Here is a 23334-nt window from a genome sequence, read left to right on the forward strand (position 1 = left end):
AAATCTTTTTTATGCTGTATACTTAAAAAAAATCTATCTCTTCCAGATGTTTTGAACAGAACAGTAAAACTACCATCCTTTCATTTCTGCCCTTTGGTGATACTTTGAAAGAAAAAAAAAATCCAATTACACAAATTATGTTAAAAGCATTGCTCAATTGTCAATAATCCACACATAATGACATGATCACAATGTTGAGGGAGTATTACTGATCAGAGGGGGACTCTATTGTACTTTTAATACAGCTCACTAAGACATTGTAAAGAAACAGATCAAATGAAAACTTTGATAAGCTTACATTAAAATAATACAAGTTTAAAGTTAGTACACAGTTGGAAATTTAATGTGATGAAGAAAAAGGTTCAATTTACACTTAACAGCGCATATTCCATTTTAATAGGAAATGAGAACTCTGTCATTAAGATGAGAAAAAAAAATTACATGCGAATGGCAAAGAGTTGCACCTTTCAGAAAGCGGGTAGAGGGCATGTGGGAGGAATCTGTGATGCTGATAAAGAATGAGTTCCTTAGGGAGTTAATCTGAATAATATGTAAGGATTAACCCCAGCCTATTTTTTCAAGACAGCGTCTAAGTAATAACAACCAGCTTATTCTCCCAGTGGACAGATCAGCGCTAATAGTCATGTGCCTGCATATTCATAGTGTGGGGCCAATTCTACTCACAAGTATCACTTCCTAGAAGTAATTGTAGGAGAGTAAAATATCCAAATCCAAATAGATGTATAGGGCATATTTCAAGTTAGTTGTTCAGAGAAACTGCATAGAAGCTCTGAAAACTGTCCTTTTAAAAAAAGAAATTTACATCTATCTACATTAGTAAACAGCAAATGCATGCAACAGCTTTTCTGATAACCCCAAGATTAGAGATATGACACTTGGCCCAGAGGTGACCAGAGGTGGCTTTTACAGGGGAGAATTTATCTGTGTAACAACCAACCCTCTCTGTGTAAATCCTTCCCTCAACCTTCCATTGCCTGCAGTCACTTCCATTCCAAGAAGACCTGTTGTATAGCTATATATAAGCTTCAACAGCCTTGCCTGCATTTGAATCTCAAATGCCATTGTCAGTTTATAATAGACTAAAATTATCAAACCTTCAGAGAGAAAAGAGAAAATATGAAACTTCCCTACAGAATCATGGGCTAGGAAAAGATAGATTCTCACTCTACTACTGTTCTGCCTAAGACAGTGTCTGTAAACCTCTCCAAGACCTTACCATACTGCCCCCAGGAAAGGTGCACTTGCCTAGAGGAAGGAAAAGTGGGCTCCACAAATGGGAAGTCAATAATTTAGCAGATTTAGAATATGTGTAAGGAGCCCAGCACCAAGGCACATACCTGTAATCCCAGCAACTCAGGAGGCTGATGCTAGAGGACTGCAAGTCCAAGGCCAGACTCTACAAATTATCAAGGCTCTAAGAAAATTAGCAAGACCCTGTCTCATAGTGAAATATAAAAAAAGGCTGGGAATGTAGCTTAGTGGTAAGCCCCTGGATTCAATCCCCAGTACCCAAAAATAATAAAAAGAATATGCCTAAGAAACAGAACTGGGTCAATAACAGAGCTTCAAGTATATCTGGTTTGATTTTTCACTTAAAAATAAAGTTATTAATTCAATAATAAGAACTACTGTTTAAAATACAACAATTTGATCTTGTACTATTTTTAACACATAAGAACCATTGCCAAAATGAAATAAAAATATTATTAAACATAAATTTGATCACATAATGAACAGTCTGGCCCATCTTACAAGAATATAAGAGCTAAAGGGACTGGGGTTGTGGCTCAGTGTAGAGCGCTTGCCTGGCATGTGTGAGGCCCTAGGGTCCATCCTTAGCACTACATATAAATAAAGAAATAAAGTAAAAAATCCACTGGCAAATAAAAAAATATAATAAAAAAAGAATATAAGAGGTAAAACCACTTACAAGAATAAAAACAGGCAGAAATTACAAGGAAATAAGTTCAAATTCTCTTCTATTTCAAAGTAATCATGCCATGTGATAACCTAAAGATTACCATTAATATTCAGTTATTTTTTACCTTCCTGAGATTTCTCATACCCATCAGGGTTCATGGATGGCATAAGGTGAATTCTAGTGCTTCGAACCAAATCTGTTACTTCAGGGTCTGTTCCAAAGTTCTTACAAAGGTATTCGATGAGGTTCAATAGCAGTTCTCTTCCAACTACTTCATTTCCATGCATGTTTCCAATGTACTTAAATTCTGGTTCACCTGAAAACAAAGCAATTTTATGGAAGATTTTTTTTTTCCTTTTCAGTTATCACAGACTTTCTATTTTATATCCAATATGTATAAAAATCCTGAGCCAAATCAGGTGTGGTGGTATGAGCTTGTAATCCCAGCAACTCTGAAGGCTGAGGCTATTTAGTGAGACCCTGCCTCAAAATAAATAAATAAATAAATAAATTTAACAGGTATTTTTGGCAAAAGAAAAATCTTTACATCTTACAAAACATCTTCCTTACTAACATGTATGTCTGAGCAGATTTAAATCATATGAGGTTCATATACACACACACACATGTGCATATAAAAAATACTATTAGAAAAAGAAATTAAATCTCTGTACATATTAAATCCAATGTCTAGTATAGACTATCAAATGGATTTTCTTCTTTTTCTGGCAAAATACTGGCTATACTTTTTTCTTTTTTGATTATGTTTTTTAATTCCAAAAGGCTTTGTGCATGCCAAGCACACACTTGCTCACTGAGTTATAATCCAACTGCCCTCCCCCCACCAGTAGTACAAATTTGGTTAATGTAGTTTGTAATAGTGTTCTAAGACAGGCTAAGGGAGCACCATGTGGCAGTCATTTTCAGAGTCCCCAGTTTCTTCTACTTTTTTGTATCTAGTCAGTCTTGAAGCAATGCTTTTTACACACATTATCTTCTTTTCAAACTTATAAAATTCTTTTTCCTCCCTATCTTACCATTATGCTTCACACTGTTAAATGACCTTTCTGGTCAAAGCATGACAACATAAACCACAAGCTTTGAGAGGCACTGAAATTATGTTTAAAGACCATACCAGTTACCTGGTTCATGGACACCTGGGTTATCGGATATCTCCATCACATAGAGTTCTCTTGACTCTACTGATTTTCCTAATGAATACAGACGAGTAATATTAGGATATTCATTGGCAAATCTTCTCAAGAAGATTTCCATATCAGGGAAATGGTGGTGGTGAAAGTCTTTGGGCTGAATTGGTTCGTGAGAAGATGATGTTCCACGAGGAACATTAAGTATAGCAACAGAACTAGCAGTTGCTATAGTCTCAGTCGTGTCGGGAATTAATGAAACAACAGCAGTTGGCCGAAGGGCAAAATCCACCTCTGTAGCTGGTCCTTCTTTCACTATTATGTCATTAATTGTCAACGGCATATATCTGAAAAAAATATTTGAAAAAGGAGATGGCTTGGGGTTAAGACACACGATACTTTAACAATCTAAAAACAGTACTTCTGACTACTCTTGCACTTAGAGGTCTATCAAAACTCAAAACTAAATACAGATAAATGTGCAAATTTAAGAGCTTTAGCATGTTATCTCATAGAGAATCTTAGATTAATAGAGAATCTTAGATTAAGTCTTTAAAGAATTATTTTTCTTATCAACCTTTTCAGGTACTATACACTCAACTGCTTCCCCGCCCAAAAAAAAAAAAAATCACATTCAAGGGAAAGAATATGCTTATTACTCCATTGTAACTCTTGCTACACTCCTCAAAGGCATCAATTATCTAATTTTTTGCCATGCTTTATCAAACTGACATCCTGACCTCTTTTCCTAAGTAGTAAATTTCAAAATTAAATGAAAAGTTATCAATTAAATCCTTATGAAAGTGAGTTTTCAGAAAGGTGTCCAAGGGAGGTGGGATACCACTCCTCTGATATATTAGAAAGCTAATGACATTCTTCAAATGTCATTTTCAGAGTCCCCAGTTTCTTCTACTTTTTTTTTTCATCTAGTCAGTCTTAAGGCAATGCTTTACACACATGATCTTCTTTTCAAACTTATAAAATTCTTTTTCCTCCCTATCTTACCATTATGCTTCACGCTATTAAGACTATGTGACATAACACTCCATGATAGTATTCTTATATAAAAGGAGAAAAATGAGACAATAAGGAAAAATAAAAGCCAGATACAGTGAGTAACATGTATAAGACTAGTTTTCTGTCTTTGGTATAAATTAGAGGCTTGACATTTTAATTAAGAGTCTAGTTTAAATTCTTACCCAGGTGAAACTACTGTAAGATTATAAGTTCCAGGAACAAGTAATCTGTGGAAATCACCAAATCTGCCTGTTGTGATATTATGATTAATACCAGCCACTGAGATGGTTGCATTCTCTAACTCAGCTCCTGTTACTGAATCTGTAACAAATCCTTTTATTCCAATGTGGACCTAAAAAATAAGAATCAAAGTTCATAGTCAATTTGGAAGGCAAGAGAATATAACACCTCTTTTCCTGATGCCAGAATTTCTAAAAGTCAGGATTACTCTTTTTATCTTTCCAAAATATTTTTCAATACGTTTGAAATAAAATACAGATGAAAGTATTAAATCCCAAAGTCATAAATGTCTGGACTCCACTAAGCACTAAGGTGCTTTTGAAGTTCCCTCTCTTCAAAGTCAGGCTTCTAATTTTCTCAACAAAGTATAATTTCTGGTATATCCAATAGTTGTATTAGCTTGTCTGCTTTTTTTTTTTTTTTTTTTTTTTTTGTGGTGGTACTGGGGATTGAACCCATGGCATGTAATGTAAGCACTCTACCAACTGAGCTATATCCCTAGTCTAGTATTTAAATTGATCTAATATCCATGATTCATACAGTGGTAAAGGCTCTCCAGCAAATATGAACACATGACATTGTAATAACCTGTATAACTGTATAAATTTATGGAGTTTTTGGAAGGGCTTTTTGGTGCTTGGGATCAAACTCAAGGCTTTGTGCATGCCAAGCACACACTTGCTCACTGAGTTATAATCCAACTGCCCTTCCCCTACCAGTAGTACAAATTTGGTTAATCTAGTTTGAAATAGTGTTCTAAGACAGGCTAAGGGAGCACCATGTGGCAGAGAACTAGGAGTGGGGGACAGAACTACAATGAGTTGTATGAGATTATGATCTAATAATCTCTAAAAATTATCTCCAATCCTAATAAAACAGATACAATAAATGATACCTAATAAAGATTGGCATTCATATGTAACTAAATTTCTCCCTTATTTAATCCATTATTTCTGTACCCCAGGCTTCCAGTCAGCTGTTACCTTTTCAATCAATGTGATCAGAGACTCACGATTGTTCTCCCATTCCTGTCGAAGCTGAGAAGCAGGTGGGTATTTGCAACAAGACAGTTCTAATGTAATCTCAAAACAGTTGGCCCATATGTAATTGTAATCTTGCATACCACCTGTAACATAAAGAAAAAAACAAACATACCTAATGAAGGAAAGGAATTCTACCCTCCAAAAGATTGAAGAAATTAAATCACCCTTCTCTTGCCATATATAAATTTTCTTTTCATTAAGCTGCTTGAAATTGGAGAAGCTTCTTCAATTGTAAAGGATGTCAAGAAGGAAGGTTAGTTGGATTATACAGTGAAAAGGAATATACATAAAGGAACTATATTTAACTAGTAGGATGAACAGTTATGAAGAGTATGACTATATCAGTTAATAACAATATTGATAACAGCTCTACATTTGAGTGTTACACACATGATCTTCTTTTCAAACTTATAAAATTATGCTGGACCTGTCCCTAAAAGCTTGACATGTATTAACATTTAATCTTTTCAACAATTAAATGAGGTAGGTATTACTATTTCGTGATTTTTACAGATGTGAGAAGTAAGGTACAAAGAGGTTAAGATTTATACCAGAATGACACTGAAGGGTGCACATGATCTTAAAGTTGTGAAGAATATTCATGCCAAAGAATCATTAAGTATCCTACTATTTGAATTGTACTCCCCTTTATCAAGGTGGCAAGAGAAAAAAGAAAGTAACTAGGATGGTACAGCTATATAAATCAGGTAAAAATAAGACACAATGAACCCTTTCAGAGTGTGTTTAATGGGAGATGGAATTAAAAGGGAATAAACACCCATGGTCAATCATCTTCACCACCTTTATACCTATACAAGCCCACATACTCGTTTTGTAGAAAGTCTTTTACCTTATTCCTGTCACTTGACTTTCTCACATCTTATTTTAGGTGGATAAAGACTAGAGTGGAAAAGGAAAGGGCCATAAATTTACTATGATCTCTGAACTTGCTCCTGAAATGTGGCTATAATATCAGATGGTTTCCAATGCCCCCCCCCTTTTTTGGTACTGGGATTAAATTCAGGGGCACTCAACCACTAAGCCACATCCCCAGCCTTATTTTGTATTTTACTTAAGAGACAGGGTCTCACTGAGTTGCTTTGCACCTTGCTGTTGCCGAGGCTGGCTTTGAACTTGCCATCCTCCTGCCTCAGCCTCCCAAGCCACTGGGATTACAGATGTGCCACATGCTGGCTCCAATGCCCTTTTTTTTTTTTTTTTTTTTGCATATGAAATAATCCCTGACCTTAGTCACTTCCTTCCACTATCCCTGAAAGATGCCTTGAGAGCCTATGTTTGGTTCATTCAATGTCCACTACTCATCAAAATCCTCCTCTGTACCTGTGCCTGGCAAGGCAGACTTCCTTTTTCCCCAGATCATCCCCAGATATTCTTCCCCCTCTGATAGGGCATAGTACAAATGTGGGTTTTGAGGGTCATATTTTTCTAGTACCAGCACATTTCAGGCGATGATAACAGGATCCTTCAGATCAGAAGGAGGAGAGTAATTTCCCTTTCATGGACAGGTACTCTTAAGTCATAGATTCTTCTTCCACTTACTGGCTGAGAACCCTTTGGCATTAACACGAGTCTTTATTTATTTATCTGCAAGTAAGCATTAGATGAACACAAAGGATACTTCTAACTCTCAGATTCTAAGATGTTTAAAAATACATGCTGGTTTGATTATAAGGGAAAAGGCAAGAGAAGGGTGATTTAATTTCTTCAATCTTTTGGAGGGTAGAATTCCTTTCCTTCATTAGGTATGTTTGTTTTTTTCTTTATAATTAAAAGGGAGAGAACATTTGATAAAAAGATAATTCCGAAACCTGTTTGGAGAGAAAAGTCAATGTCACAGTCTAGAGCACAGCCTACAAGGAATTCATCACAGAACAAAGGCTTAGAGAGCAGAAAAGAGCAAACTATATAGCACAATTGACAAAACTTGGTCAGAAATGAAATAGCAACAATATTGGAGCCTAAACTCTCAATCTCATTTCTATTGAGGTTTCATTAAACACTTTGAGACACACCTGCTTTTGAACTGTGTCTATCTTACCTAATAAATATGCCCGATTTCATTGACATATTCATAGAATAAATATAGCCAAGGGGAAAAAAGCTAGGTAAAAAGTAAAGAATCAAAAACTAGTAAAGAAGGGACTGGGGTTGTGGCTCAGCGGTAAAGCGCCTGCCTAGTGTGTGCTAGGCACTAGGTTCGATCCTCAGCACCACATATGAAAAATAAAGGTATTGTGTCCACCTACAACTAAAAAGATATTTAAAAAACAAAACTAGTAAAGGAGAATTTGAGCAAAGAAACTTTTAAAAATCCAGGACTGTATGAACTCCAACAAATGCCATTTGGAAAAAGAAATATAAAAAAGGAAACTGAACACATTCCCAAAGTTACCTGAGCAGGATCACCCCAATGCTGATGTGATATCAGGTATGAAATCTCAGAATAATTAAAGGAGATTATCCGATTCCATTCATGTCTATCCATGTTAATCAAGTACTTAAAAATGAGGCCAAATTTTTGTTTACCATCAAGAGAAACAGAGAACATTAACATGAGAATAGAGGGCCATGATAACTGTCATAAAACAATGTGAATATGATTAATGCCAGTGAATACAATATATAATAATATATAATTAGTAATTAAGTGTATAATAATTGTACATTTAAAATTATTAAATGATTATTATATTATTTTACTTTCTATAGTTTTTAAAAATAGTAATTGAGGTACTATGGGCCTATACCAGTAGTCAAGTAGTTTTAGGGTTGAGGGAAGACCTAGAAAGGTTACTTGGAGGAAACTTTCTTTTTAATTTAGTTAGGTCTTAAAGAAAGATGAGTAAAACCATATGAGCCAAACAAAAAAAAAAAAAAGATGCAGAGGATCAGGAGAATTCCAGTTGGAGGAAATGGCTTGTAAAAGTGCAGAATAGGAGGGTCTTAAATATCTGTGAGACTGATAAGCCACAGTATTAGGGCAGGAGCACAGGGCTGTAGGGATATAGTAAAAGGTCAGGCTGGAAAAGCAAGCAGGGTCTAAGAGACTAGAAATAAAGGCTTCCTTGCCTTTCCAAAGCACTGGGCAGTGGGAGGGGGAGACAGAGAGTATTTTGGTTGTTTTCAATAGGGAAGTAGCATGATGGATAGAAAGTTGTATAGTCTGGATATGAGAGAGATGGGAAACAAAAAATCCACTTAGGCAGTTTTAACAGTAGACCAAATAAATAGTAACTAGGCCTAAAATGAAGTGGTGGTGATAACTGTGTAGTAAGGGAGGGAAGGACCAAGTTGAAATACTGACATGGTTTGATAAGTTATGGGAGTTGAGAGAGGAAAGGAATCGACATTCTACCTGATTAGTTAAACTAATGATTATGCCATTAACAAAGAAAAGTAAGTTGGGCTGGGAATGTGGCTCAGTGGTAGAGTGCTTGCCCAGCATGTTCAAGGCCCTGGCTCCAACCTCCAACCCCTTCCTCCTCACCACCACTCCCCTCAAAAAAAAGAGAGAAGCAAGGTTTGGAAGAGTAACTGAGAGGAGACGGGGAATAACTATTTTTGTTTGGGGCATGTTGAGTTTGAGGTATTTGCAGAACACTTACATAGAAATATCCAAGAAGGAATTTTTAAGTACAAATTTAGATCCCCGGGGAAAATAAAGTCTTTCTCTAGAAATGATAATTCAAGACTATGAAGTTCAATTTTCATTCTTTTTTTTAAATATTTTCTTTAGTTGTAGTTGGACACAACACCTTTATTTAATTTATTTATTTGTATGTGGTGCCAAGGATGGAACCCAGTGCCTTGAACGTGCTAGGTGAGCACTCTACCACTGAGCCACAACCATAGCCCCTCAATTTTCTTTAAGTAAATATTTACTGAGCACTGATCACACGTCAGGCATCATTCTAGGTGCATGGGGACACAGTGTTGAAGAAAACAAAGTAAGTCTCTGCTCTCACATACCTTAAATTCATAAATATATCTATATTTTTCATACATATATGTATGAAAAATATCAGATAATAAGATTTTCAGAAAAATTTTAAAGAGTGATGTGACAGCTAGCAACCAGTGGCAACTAGAGATTAGGTGGTCAGGAAAAGCCTTTCTGAGAAGGTAATATTAAGTAAACCAAGATCTGAAAAACAAGACAGAGCCAGCCAGACTAAAGTCAGAACATTCAATCAAAGGGGTCAAAAACACACACACACAAAAAAAAACTTGGCAAGTTTGAGGAATGGAGAGAAGGCTACTATGGCTCACAGTAGAGGACAAAGGAAAAAATGGTACTCTGAGGTTGAGAGATATGGGCAAAACAAGATCACACAGGGCTATAGGGACTATTAAAGGGCTATTGTTTTGGTATTATTGTGTTAACGAGCACATAGCATAAAATTTATGGGCATCCATCATATTTAAGCATGCATTACAATAATGTTAGCAACTGCCATACTTTGGATTTGGTTTGTCCCAAAAGGTTTCATGCACTGGAAACTCACTTCATTCCTAATGTGACAATGTGAGAAGTGACTGAATCTTTAAGAAGTGATATCTAAATTGGGTGTAGTGGTGCACCCATTTAATTCCGTCTACTCAGGAGGCTGCAGCAGGAGGTTCACCAAGTTTGAGGCCAGCTTCAGCAACTTAGTGAGACCCTGTTGTAAAATAAAATAAGGGGCTGGGGATATACCTCAGTGGTAGACCACCTGCCTAACATGTACAAGGTCCTGGGTTCAATCCCAGGTACACCAAGAAAAAACAAAACCCAACAGAGGTGGGGTCTAGAGGAAGATAACTAGGTCACTGGGGTCACTGCCCTTGGAAGAGATTAATGTAGTTCTCATGGAACACCAATTAGGTCTTTTTTTGCAGAGGGATACCAGGGATTGAACTCAGGTACTCGACCACTGAGCCACATCCCCAACCCTATTTTGTGTTTTATTTAGAGACAGGGTCTCACTGAGTTGCTTAGCCCTCGCTGTTGCTGAGGCTGGCTTTGAACTTGGGATCCTTCTGCCTCAGCCTCCTGAGCTGCTGGGATTACAGGTGTGCACCACTGTGCCTGGTCCCAATTAAGTCTTGATAGTTGAAATAAAGCGGGGCCATCTGCTGTCAAGTAACTGACTACATATGGCTGGTTCCCTTTTGATTTTTCTGCCATTTATAAAACTCAGCTAAGAGGGCTCTCACCAGAAGCCAAACTGATGGGGGTCAGCCAACCTTAGACCTTTAGCCTCCAAAGATGTAAGCTCAATAAACTTTTTCCATATCTGGTTTCAAGTAGTTTGAAATAGCAAAAGAAAACAGAATAATACAACTATATTCACATTGTTGTACAAAAGAGCCCTATAACTTGCAAAACTGAAGCACTGTGCCCACTGAACAATTTTTCTTTTCCTTCTCTCCTCAGTCCCTGGCAACCCCCATTCTACTTTCTAAGAGTCTGACTACTGTAGATACCTTATTCTAAGAGTTTGACTACCGTAGATACCTTATATAAATAGAAACACAAAGAATTTTGTCTCCTTGTGCCTGGCTTATTTCACTTACCATTACTGGTCACAATAAATTTTCACTGTGTCTAAGACATTATACTAAGATTCTGGGAATTTATAAATAAAATGTCTTCTATCCAGCATTTAAAGTCTTTGTGAAGAAGCAAAACAGCACATAAAAATAACAATTTTGCTGCTGGGCATGGTAGTGCATTCCTGTTAATCCCAGCAACTGGGGAGGCTGAGGCACAAGGATACAAGTTTGAGGACAGCCTCAGCATCTTAGCAAGACTCTGTCTCAAAATTTTAAAAATTTATCAAAAAGGATTGGGGATATAAGCTCAGTGGAAAAGTGCCCCTGGGTTCAATCCCCAGGAACACCCCCCCATTTTTTCCTCAGAGCAATGTAAATATGAAAATATTTTTTCTTTGTATTTTTTGCCTATGTAAAATTTAATAATTATGTTATTGCAAACATGGCCAGCTTACACTTCAATTATGCCAGCAGTCAGTGAAGCAGACGACTTTTAACACTATAATAATCAGGTTTGAGTCCTAGCTTTCTTTTGTCTGTCCCTTAATTGTTTTACTTCAATAAAACTTAGGAAGTACTAGCTAAGAGGTAGCAAGAAGTTTACAATAACATTCTAGAGTATTACCCAACCTGATTTTTATATGTAACTTTAACAGGCTGATAAACTAGCTAACTCCATTCAATGACACATACAAACATATCCCTAGGGTAATAATAGGAAGGAAGGATAGAAGTCTTTTTAAAATAAGAATTCAGGAGAATGAAGTAGGAGGATTGCAAGTTTAAGGCTAGCCTCGGTAACTTAGTAAGACCCTTATCAAAATAAAAAGGGGTTGGGGATATAGCTCAGTAATAAAGCAATCCTGGTTCAATCCCCAATATTCCCCCCAAAAAAAACTGATTCCAAGAAAATTTATTTAGTGGCCTCTAGTCCTATAGATCACGTTATAAATATTGGGTTTTTTTTTTTAAACATACAACCCTATAAACAGTCCAAAACTAAAAGTTAGATTTTGGAGATAAGTCTCTTTGTAGGTCCTATAGATTGAGGAAATATTACAGTGAATAATATATCTGACTATAATATTATATTGACCTCATTGTGTAGAATATAGTGAAAATATAGAATATAAGTTAAATCTTGACATACATTCCCCAAATTTTTCTTTGCTAAGACTGTATTTAAATTAAGCAAAAAGTCACGTAAAAGGACAACCAATTAAAACAATATAAAAATCAATGTCTTTACTATATTTCAGCAATAATAGAAAACAGAAAAAAAGATTCCAGCAATAAAACCCACAAAATGTATAGGATTAAATGTAACAAAATGTGAGATACAAATTTGTATTATGAAATTTTACTAAAGACTTAGAAGATTGTAGTAGAGCATTACGATGCCTATTGATAGGAAGTTTATAAGGATACCAAATTACTTATAAATATCATGCAAAAAAATATATTTTCATTGTGACTGGATAAACTGATCTAGAAATTAATTTGGAAAAATAACTGAGAATTCCTGGGAAATGAATGAGAAAACATTAAGAATTAAGAATGGAGCCAGGCGCAAGGTATATGCCTATAATCGCAGTGACTCTAGAATCTGAAGCAGGATGATCAAAAATTCTTAGTGAGACCGTTAGCAATTTAGCAAGATCTTGTCTAAATAAACAGGACTAGGGATGTAGCTCAGTGGTAAAGTGCCCATGGCTAAAACTGATGAGGTAGGTGGCAAAAAAAAAAAAAAAAGCTTTACTTCATGTCTACAAAACAAACTCTTCAATTCATATGAAATTTAATGTAAAAATGAAATCATAGCTGGGCAGAGTGGTATATGCCTTAATCCCAGCAACTAAAGAGGCTGAGGCAGAAAGATCACAAGTTCAAGGCCAGTCTATGCAACTTAGCAAGGCCTTGAATAACTTAGTGAGACCCTACCTTAAAATAAAAAATAAACAAGGACTGAGGATATAACTCAGTGGTAAAGCATCCCTTTAGTTCAATCGGAGGAGGAAGAGGAGGAAGAAGAGGAAGAGGAGGAAGAGGAGGAAGAGGTTGTTAAATGCTTCAAAAAAAAAATCATAAAGGAAATTGGATGCTAACATAAGTATTTCCATACTCTTAGAATGAAGTCTTTATAAGCATGACATCAATGTGAGTGAAAGCATGAAAGCAAAATGACAGATTTAGCTATTTGAAAATTATAAAACATCTAATAAACACTATCATAATAATCATAAAGAAAAGAAAATACTATGAAAAAATGACAAAGGATTATAGAACATTTCTGGGTAACAATTTAGAAATACTTATATAAAACCTTTTAAGAAGGTATGACCTTAACACAGAAATTCCTTTCTGGAAATTTATTCTGAGATAGCATCTATAAGGAGAAAGATTATAGTGTGTAAATTGAAGAAAAATAAACCTGAAAACAACCCTAAATGTCCAACAATGGACATTTGTTGGAGGAAGTGTTAGACATATTTATAGCCATATTTATCAAATATTAGTCAAAAATGTCATATGCATATCTTTTTGCATGATATCTTAAGTTTTATATTTCTTTGAAGCATACAGAGTTTTAAACAATTCTCCTTTACTCAATATTAAAGCAACTGATTCAAAATACTCTTTTGTTTGTTTTGTTTTGTGGGGTACTGGGGATTGAACTCAGGGGTATCGACTACTGAGCCACATCCCCAGCCCTATTTTATATTTTATTTAGAGACAGGATTGATGGTAAGAGTTGCTTAGCGTCTCACTTCTGCTGAGGCTGGCTTTGAACTTGCGATATTCCTGCCTCAGCCTTCTGAACCGCTGGAATTATAAGCGTGTTCCACCATGCTGGGCTCAAAACACTTTTGACAATCTCTCTCAACATGCTGTTTTGAAGCTTTTTATTAAGTCGGGTTTATGGAGGTATAATTTATATGCTATAAAAGTTATCTCATTTAAGTATACAGTGTAATGTATAGAGTCGTATAACTATTAATATAATGAGGATATATGGAACATTTGCATCACACCAGAAAGTTCCTTTCCCCAGCTCCCAGGTCCTGGGTAATCATTAAATTCTTTCCCTATATTTTTGTATTCCCCAACATGACATATAAATGGAATTATGTAGTATATATAGTCTTATATCAGGCTTCTTTCACTTAGCACAAGTCTTAATACCTTTGAGATTCATCCATGTTGCTGGTACTGGGGCTTAAATCTAGGGATGTTTAACCACTGAGTCATCTCCAGCCCCCTCCCCCTTTTTTTTAGTTTTATTTTGAGACAGGGTCTCACTAAGCTTCTTAGAGCCCCAATAAGTTGCTGAGGCTGGCTTTGAACTTGTGATCCTCCTGCCTCAGCCTCCTAAAATGCTGGGATTACTAGCATGTGCCATCGTGCCCAGCTAAATAGTACTTTTTATTACTAAGTATTCTACTACATGGATATAATATAATTTGTTCATCTGTTCTTGTATGTGAGATTAAGCCCAGGGGCACTTTACTAACTAAACTACATCCCCAGCCCTGTATCTTTTTTTCTTTTGAGACAGGGTCTTGATAAATTGCTTAGAGTGTTGCTGAGTTGACAAGGCTAGCCTCAAATTGTAATCCTCCTCCCTCACACTCCTGAGTTGCTGAAACTACAGGCCTGCACCACTGCCAGGCTTATTCATTCATTCTCTATGTGATGAATATTTCAATTTTTTCCAGTTTTTTGGTAATTAGGAGTAAAGCTATGTATAGATCTTAGTGTGGACATATGACTTCATGTCTTTGAGGTAAATACCTAGGAGTGTTATGGTTGAGTCATAAGAGAAATTTAAGCTTAACTTTATAAGAAGTTTGTTTTTCAACATGGTTCTACTGTTTTTACATTCCCACCAGCAATGAATGAACATTCCAACTGTTCCACATCATCAACTAAGAAGTTGATCAAACAACTGGTTGATCTTTTAAATTTTTTTTAATATTTATTTTTTAGTTGGACATAATACCTTTATTTTATTTATTGATTTTTATGTGGTGATGAGGATCGAACCAAGGGCCTTGTACGAGCTAGGCGAACTCTCTATCACTGAGTCACAACCCCAGCCCTGATCTTTTAAATTTTAAGCATTCTAGTGAGTGTGTAGTGTTTTCTCCTGTGGTTTTAATTTTTATTCCCCCAATGACTAATAATAATATTGCATATTTTTTCTTTCCCATAAAAGGGTATCTTCATGTCCTTATTTATCATCTATATTGGGAGACCTGGAAGCCAGAGACTTGGTCACATTGCAGTTATGATGAAGCTTATGAAAGGGACTCCACAAAGTTGTCTATGAATTCCTGGTTCATTTCTGAGCTGCAAGTATGTGAATCTGATGTTAAACAGTACATCAAAAGCATAGACACTGAACTATAAAATAGGTCAATACCTAGTTCTTAGATTGGCCCCTCACTGACACACACACACAGGACAGATCTCAATAACATTACAAAGGCTTCAAAAACTGAACTGACATTGGAATCACAGCCTGCACAAGGCAAGTCAAAACTTGCAGCTGAACCTAACTAGGTCATTCCCTGCTAGAACAAACAAACAAACAAAGTTATCATTAAAAAAAAACAAACACAATAACATGATTTAAACAAGACCCAAGGGAAAGGTGTAGCTCAGTGGTAGAGTCCCAAGGATGGGGGTTCAATCCCCATGACAGGGGTGGAAGGGTAGAGGGTTAGGGATTGCAAAACAAAATAATATGTGTCTAATCTTGAACACTACACTACGTCCAAGATACAATCCAAAATTATCTGATATTCAAAGAACTAGTAAAAGTCTCAACAAATTACAAGGAAAAGAGTCAATAGACATAAATTCCAAGATGACCCAGATGTTGGAATTATCAAACTAACCTTAAAACAATTATTATAGCCATGCTCCAAGAAAATAAGATTAATCATTCTTAAAATGTAGTGAAAGGAAGAAATACAATTTGTTTATCCATTCTTGTGTGTGTATAGGGGTGTGTGTGTGTCATACTGGAGATTAAACCCAGGGGGAACTGGTAATTATAAGTAAAGCTATGCATAGATCTTAATGTGGACATATGACTTCATGTCTTTGAGGTAAACACCTAGAAGTGGTATGGTTGAGTCATAAGAGAAATTTAAGCTTAACTTCATAAGAAGTTTGTTTTTCAACATGGTTCTACTGTTTTTACATTCCCACCAGCAATGAATGAACCCAGTGGGCACTGGGTTTAATCTCCAGTACTACACACACACATACACACAAAGAACAAAATAGAAATTGAGAAGCAGGTAGGAATAGTAGCACACACCTGTAATCCCAGAGGCTCTAGAGACTGAAGCAGGAGGATTATAAATTCAATGCCAACCTCAGCAATTTAGTGAGACCCTAAGCAACTTAGCAGGACCCTGTTTCAAATTAAAAAATAAAAAAGGGCTGGGGATGTGGCTCAGTAGTTAAGCGTCCCTGGAACCAAAAATAAATAAATAAATGAAAATGAAAGAAACTCTATAAGTGAAGAATACAATAATTGAATTTAAAAAATTTATTGTAAATGTTGAAAAGAATGGAAATGACAAGGGGAAAGAGTGAGTTATCTTGAAGACTGATAAAGAGAAATTACCTTTGTACATGCTAAACAACAGAGCGGGGGCGGCGGGAGATGTCTGGGGATGTGCAGCTCACTAGTAGTTTGTTTGCCTAGCATACATTAAGACCCTGGGTTCATCCCTAGCACTGAAAAATAAAAAAATTAATAATAATAAAGAAAAAGAAGAGAGTTTTACAGACAATACTAAAAGGTCTAGCATTGTCATTGGAATATCAAAAGGAGAGGAAAAAAAGAGAAAAATGCTTAAAATTTTATTGAAGAAATAGTGGCTAAAAACGTAACAAACTGGGCAAAAGACATAAACTTACATTTCAAGAAGTTCAGCAAATCCCAAACAGGATAAATTCAAAGAAATCCATGCCTAGATATTTCATAATTAAACTGCTGAAAACCAAAGACAAAGAAAAAAGTCTTAAAAATAGCCAAAGAAAAATTATGCATTGATACACAGGGAAAACAATTCAAATGATTGAATTTCTCAGCAGAAGCCGTGGAGGCTTTGGGAATAAAGGCAACATAGATACTCAGTGAAAGAAAACAAAACAAAACAAAAATCTAAGTAGATTTGATTTAGAAGAAATTCTAAGTCAAGTTCTTAAGGCAAAAGAGAAATGTTATCAGAGAGAAACCTGGAACTTCAAGAATGAATGAAAAGTGAACGAAATAGGTAATATATGAATGAAAAGGGTAAATATAATAAACTATTTTCCTCAGGTTCTTTAGACAGTGTTGACAGTTTAAAGTTAAAACCATGGCATTGGTGGCACTGTCAATGCATATAGACATAATACATACGTTAAGTACAACATAAACTGGGAGGATACAGTGTGATGGGAAGGTTTATACATTCCTTTTCTTTCTTTTTAAATTTTTTCTTCTAGGGATTGAACCTAGGACTTTACACATACTAGGCAAGCATACTTACCACCAAGCAACATCCCAGCTCTTCTAATTATTTTAAATTTTGAAACAGGGTCTTATAAGTTGCCCAGACTGCCCTCAAATTTGTAATCCTCCTGCCTCAGCTTCCTGAGTAACTGGGATTACAGGAATGTACTATCACACCTGGCTATATATCCCTCTTAAAATGGTAAAAAAAGATTAATTTTAGGTAAAACTGTGAACAGTAAGTATATAAATCATAATTCCTATAGCAACTACCCAAACAAACTAAACATAGAGACATAATTAAAAACATAATAGATAATTTTAAATGACACACTAAATAACATTCAAACAATCCAATTAGAAAGCAGGAAAATGGAAACAATGCATTAATAAACAGAGGGGCAAACAGGAAACATAAGATCTAAAAATCCAAACCTATCGATAAGTATATTCAACGTAAATGGCAAAAGTATAGCAACTAAAAGACAGAAATTGTCAAACTGAATTAAAAACATGATCTAATTATAAACCATCTATATGAAACTCGTTTTAAATATAATAGTATAGATATATTTCTATCAGATACCATAGATTTCAGAGCAAGGAAAATTGCCAAGGACAAAGAGAGACAGACATTACAAAGGGATAAAACAGTCAATTCTGCAAGATAACATAATCCTAAATGTGTATGGCCCTAACAACAGAACTTCAAAATAATGAAAAAAATGGGCAAATCCACAATTGCAGCTGCACACTTCTCCTCAACAGAACAAGTAGGCAAAAATTGAGCAAAAGCTAGAGATTTCAGTAATACCATCAACTAACTAGATCTAGGTGATATTTATACCATACTCCCTCCATCAACAGTGAAATACACATGCTTTGAAGTACATATGAAACATTCATCAAGCCAGGCATGGTGGTGAATGCCTATAATCCTATCAACTCTGGAGGCTGAGGTAGGAGTTTCGAAATTCTGAGGCCGGCTCAGCAACTTAGTGAGGTGCTCAGCAACTTAGTGAGACCTTGTCTCAAAATAAAAAATAAAAAGGACTGGGGATGTATCTCAGTGGTCAAGCACCTCTGGGCTAAATCCCCAGTATCAAAAAACATTAAATTAAAATTTTAAATAAAAAGGTACTGGGGACTGAATTAGAACAAAATACATTCCATGCTTTCATAATTATGTCAAAATGGGTTCTACTAAAAAGAACCAATTTAAAAAAGAAAGAAAATAAAAAGGGCTGGGGATGTGGCTCAGTGGCTAAGCACCCTTGGGTACCCAGTTACTCCCTCCCCCACAAAGGAAAATTTACCAAGACAGACCACAGCAAGGCATGGTGGCACATACCTGTAATCCCAGCAGCTTGGGAGGCTGAGGCAGGATGATTGCGAGTTCAAAGCCAGCCTCAGCAAAAGCAAGGCGCTAAGCAACTCAGTGAGATCCTGTCTCTAAATAAAATATTAAAAAGGGCTTAGGATGTGGCTCGTGATTAAGCAGCCCTGGGTTTAATTCCTGGTACCAAAAAAGAAAGAAACCTGGAAACAAATGGGGACATTAACTGTCTGAGTTATGAATAATTCAAGAATTTTTTTGTGATATACCACAAGTAGGCATTATTTGCCACCTGTGTTAAACTTAACACTATTTTTCCATATTAAATGTCAAAGACTTAATAATAAGTAATCATAAGTAATCTTACTTAGTAACTGGTTCAGATCTGTTGTCTTGATTTTTTCAATACAAAACCTGTCCACAAAAAGCAATCCTCACTGATCTGTAAGTAGATATTGTATTACTCACAGTTGTAGCTATTGCCAGATTCACTTAATGCATTTATTTAGGATGATATTTCATTTGGTTTAAAATAAAGGAGAAAAGTCAGATTTCACAATATCTTTAACCAGTCAAAGAAAAATTTTTATTTGGGGAGCAAGACATTCAGTTACAGCAAAATAATATAACACCTTAATAGTAGTATAAAGGATCTGCTATTTATCCTATTTATTAACCATCATAAATAAGCAAGCTTCTATTACCTATCAGTCTCTCAAAGCTTCCTAAACCAGTGATCTTCAATTTATTCACACTAAAATAACTAAAAAATTATGCAACATTGTGTGTGTGTGTGTGTGTGTGTGTGTGTATGTGTGTGTTGCTGAGGATGAAAACCAGGGTCTTATGAATACTAGGCAAATGCTGTACCACTGAGCTGTACCCAGCCTACCTCACAAATTTTTAAGTTTTCATTTTTAAGTTCAAAGAATTCTAAACAAAGTAAATATCCTGTACACTAAACAAAATTTTAACTAAAACCTTTACATTACTTTAAATGCCTCCAAATAAATGAAAGCATCACGGAGATTTGATTCCTAGAATTGTCTTTATAAAAAGTACATGAACACATCTCTTCTTTACAGTAGAAATTTTACAACTTCCCTTTTTTTCTTTGAATTTTTCCCAGGTCACTTCCTCCAGCAGATTTTAATTTGAATGTAATATACCTGCATGCTTTAGCCATCCTACAAATGTTCCAATCTATAATAATTATGTATGTACATTTATATTTTTCTTATCTCCAATGATCATAATGACCTAGTATTACATTTCTGTCTTCCAAATTGTATTATTATAATAACCACTGGCACATAATTTATCAAAAAGGCATGGTTTTATTATAATTTTTATAAATAATAAGCATAACAAGAAATAATTACTAAAAATATATTTTATATATGCATCAGCAATTTTTTTCATTTGTGTTTATTTAAACACATTCTCAAAACAAATGAGCAAAATCAGGCCTCCCTTGGTAAGAAGCTGAAAATGAACAAGCAAAGCCTTCAATTCATTCACAACACAGGTGTAATGTTTCCTTATCCTGTACTTTGAAGCACCCAGATGAAAATATCTTTTAATAAAAACTCTGGGATGATACTTTTATGATACTATTTTAAAAATCACCAAATTATTCCTTCTGTCATGCTGCCCCAAAAGTATGAAAACTCCAAGGCAATGTAACACAATGTGATTCAGATGATAGAAAAATATGCCAGTTTTCAGTCAAGTAGGAGAAAAGGATATGAGACAGAATCTCCCAGGCAGACCAAAGTTAGGAAAGATTAGAAACAGAAACTGCAGATCTGGAAATGAACAGCCTTAAAGCTATCCAAACTAACTAGTCTCCTTCTCCCAAACAATTTGCTCTTCTGCCTCAAGCATAAAGCCAATGGGAAAAAAAATAGTCAATGTTTCATTGTTAGACATAAAAAACATAGGGCCAAATATTAAATATTAAACTATATTATTTAGGAAATTTATTACCTTTTACAGGAAAACTACAATTTTTAAAAATAGGAAAATAATTTTAGAATACAGGAATATAGAGAGACAATTTCCAGTTTATATTTAAATTTAGAGCTATAGTAGGAAAAAAAAAACTATAGTAGACCCCTTGTATCCATGTGGGATGTTTTAAGAACCCCAATGAATGCCTTAAACCAAAGATAGGACCAAACTCTATATATACTATGTTTATTCCTGTACATATGTACCTATGATAAAGTTTGATTTCTAAACTAGACACAGTAAGTGATCAACAATAACTAGTAATAAAATAGAATAATTGTAACAACATATTGTAAGTTATATGAATTTGGTCTCTATTTCAAAATATAGTAATGTACTCCCCACCCTCTTTCTTCATGTGATAGTGTGATACAGCATTAGGCTACTATGTAAGGGTGACCAGAAGTCAAGCACTGCCATATCTCAACAGTCATCTGATATATAAGAGACTAAAGGGCAGGTAACATATACAGCATGGATATGGTGGACAAAGAGAAGATTCATGTTTCAGTAAGACAACAGGATACTGGAAATTTCATCATGCTGCTCAGAACAATTCGAAGCCTATGAGCTGTTTGTGTCTGGAATTTTTCACTTAAATTTTCAGGCCATGGTTGAAAACTGGGATTCTTGAAACATAAACCCTATAGATAAAGGGAGACTTCAGTAGTTTTAACTGAAACCTTAGAAAGTAAAACTGCAGATAAGGAAAGACTATTTATTAGTTCAAAGGATAGTGAGAAATTCTCACAATTAATTCTGACTGCTTCTAATATTTTTACAGAAAATAGGTGAGTTATTAAGTGATAATTTTGGACTCCCTAAGAGTTCTCACAAGTTGATGTCATGATGCTCATAAAAAATTTTAAATGGAAAAATCTGAGCCAAATGAATGGAAAACAAAGGTTGTCCTTTAAAAAATCCCCAAATCGGGCTGGGGATGTGGCTCAAGCAGTAGCGCGCTCGACTGGCATGCGTGCGGCCCGGGTTCGATCCTCAGCACCACATACCAACAAAGATGTTGTGTCCGCCCAGAACTAAAAAAATAAATAAATAAATTTTTAAAAATTTAAAAAAAAAATCCCCAAATCCCTAATCTTTAAATTTAGGTTGACCAAACCTTACCTGAACTTGGTCTTTACATTCTGAGCAACTAATCTTCTGAAAATCTATTTCCTTCACCACTCCCACTAGATATATATTTGCTAGTGATATGATTCTACAGAGCTAAACAGTCCTGCCTCTGTTTTTAGTTCCAACTTGGTCAACACCATCTCTCAGAGATCTTTGAACTGCATTTCCCTCTTTTTAAAAATATTCTCCCATTCTCTATCACCTGAGTTAAAGAGAAAAAAGGGGGGAAGAGTACATCCAATTTATAGACATAGTTGTAAAGATTTAAGGGCCAAACCCTAAATAGCAGTATTTGGCTCTCAATCTTCACAGGGTCTTATTATCACATTACAAGGTACACTAGTGCAATGCTCCTAAAGGTCAGATTTTATATTAGGTTATACTTCAGTTTACTAAAGCAAACTCATGACTCAAGTAGAAGCAAATATTCTGTTGAATTATGGTTTACCTTTTTTGCCTTCCTTTTAGATTAGGAAACTCTCCTTTAAAAAGAGAACAAAATAGGAAGAAGAGATCCAATCAACTCTTCAATGTACAAGATCAGCTAAGACCAAAAGCACTGTACATTTGATTATCAGTTATACTCACACATGAACAGGCTGATAATTAGTATATGAATTGTCAGCATTCCTTAAAGAAAGCATCCTGGTACATCCTAAAATTCACTTTGGAGGTGAAAAAGCACCCATCTGTTCATTTATACATATGTATTAGTTGAATTTCTGCCTCCAAGCAATTATGCCAGGAAACAATATCAAATCATTTTTCAAAATCCTGTATTCTGATATATGCTTTCCAAATGTCTCAAAACTCTTTAATCTGCCAGACGTGGTGGCCCATACCTGTAATCCTAGCAACTCAGGAGGCTTACAAGGAGGATTGCAAATTCAAGGCTAGCCTCAGCAATTTAATGTGGCCCTAAGCAATTTAGTAAAACCTTATCTCAAAACAAAAAAATAAAAAGGGCTGGGGATGCAACTCAGTTACAGAGTGCTCCTCAGCTCAATCCCCAATAGCAAAACAAAACAAACTCCTAAATCTCAGAATCTATTTCCTAACTGCCTTTTGGGTACTTGTGACCAGAACATCAAGTACCACCTCTAATTTCAACTCTTCTCAGAAAGTCAGACAGAGACAGAAGGAGAAAGAGACAATCCTTTAAATAACTTTTTTTTATCATCATTCTCATTTATTCAGACTCAAAATCCTCAAAGTCATATCTTTGGGTCCTTTCTCTCCTTGACATTCTGTATTACCATTTAATCAGAGGTCAATTATGCAATTCTTCTCAAACATATTCCTTCTTCATTCCCGTGCATCCCTCTAGATAAACCCCTTATTATCTCCTAAAGAGGCCTCAATCCAAATAATAGTAAAAACCTCCCTAC

The 23334-nt window shown here is 35.4% G+C and overlaps 1 protein-coding gene across 2 annotated transcripts in view; it reads right to left on the minus strand.

Annotated features, from left to right (window-relative positions):
• Nucleotides 1-23334, minus strand: part of CPD (carboxypeptidase D) — a 70575-nt gene that overhangs the window by 33230 nt on the left and 14011 nt on the right. For both annotated transcript variants that reach the window (XM_081270985.1, XM_081270986.1), the window contains exons 3-6: nucleotides 5331-5473; nucleotides 4290-4459; nucleotides 3085-3437; nucleotides 2067-2258 (exon numbers count right to left, since the gene is read on the minus strand). In XM_081270985.1, the coding sequence (XP_081127111.1) occupies nucleotides 2067-2258; nucleotides 3085-3437; nucleotides 4290-4459; nucleotides 5331-5473 (858 nt within the window). The remainder of the gene's footprint in view (nucleotides 1-2066; nucleotides 2259-3084; nucleotides 3438-4289; nucleotides 4460-5330; nucleotides 5474-23334) is intronic.

Source organism: Spermophilus citellus, assembly GCF_964194105.1.
Source record: "Spermophilus citellus genome assembly, chromosome: 17".
NCBI classification, from domain to species: Eukaryota; Metazoa; Chordata; class Mammalia; order Rodentia; family Sciuridae; genus Spermophilus; species Spermophilus citellus.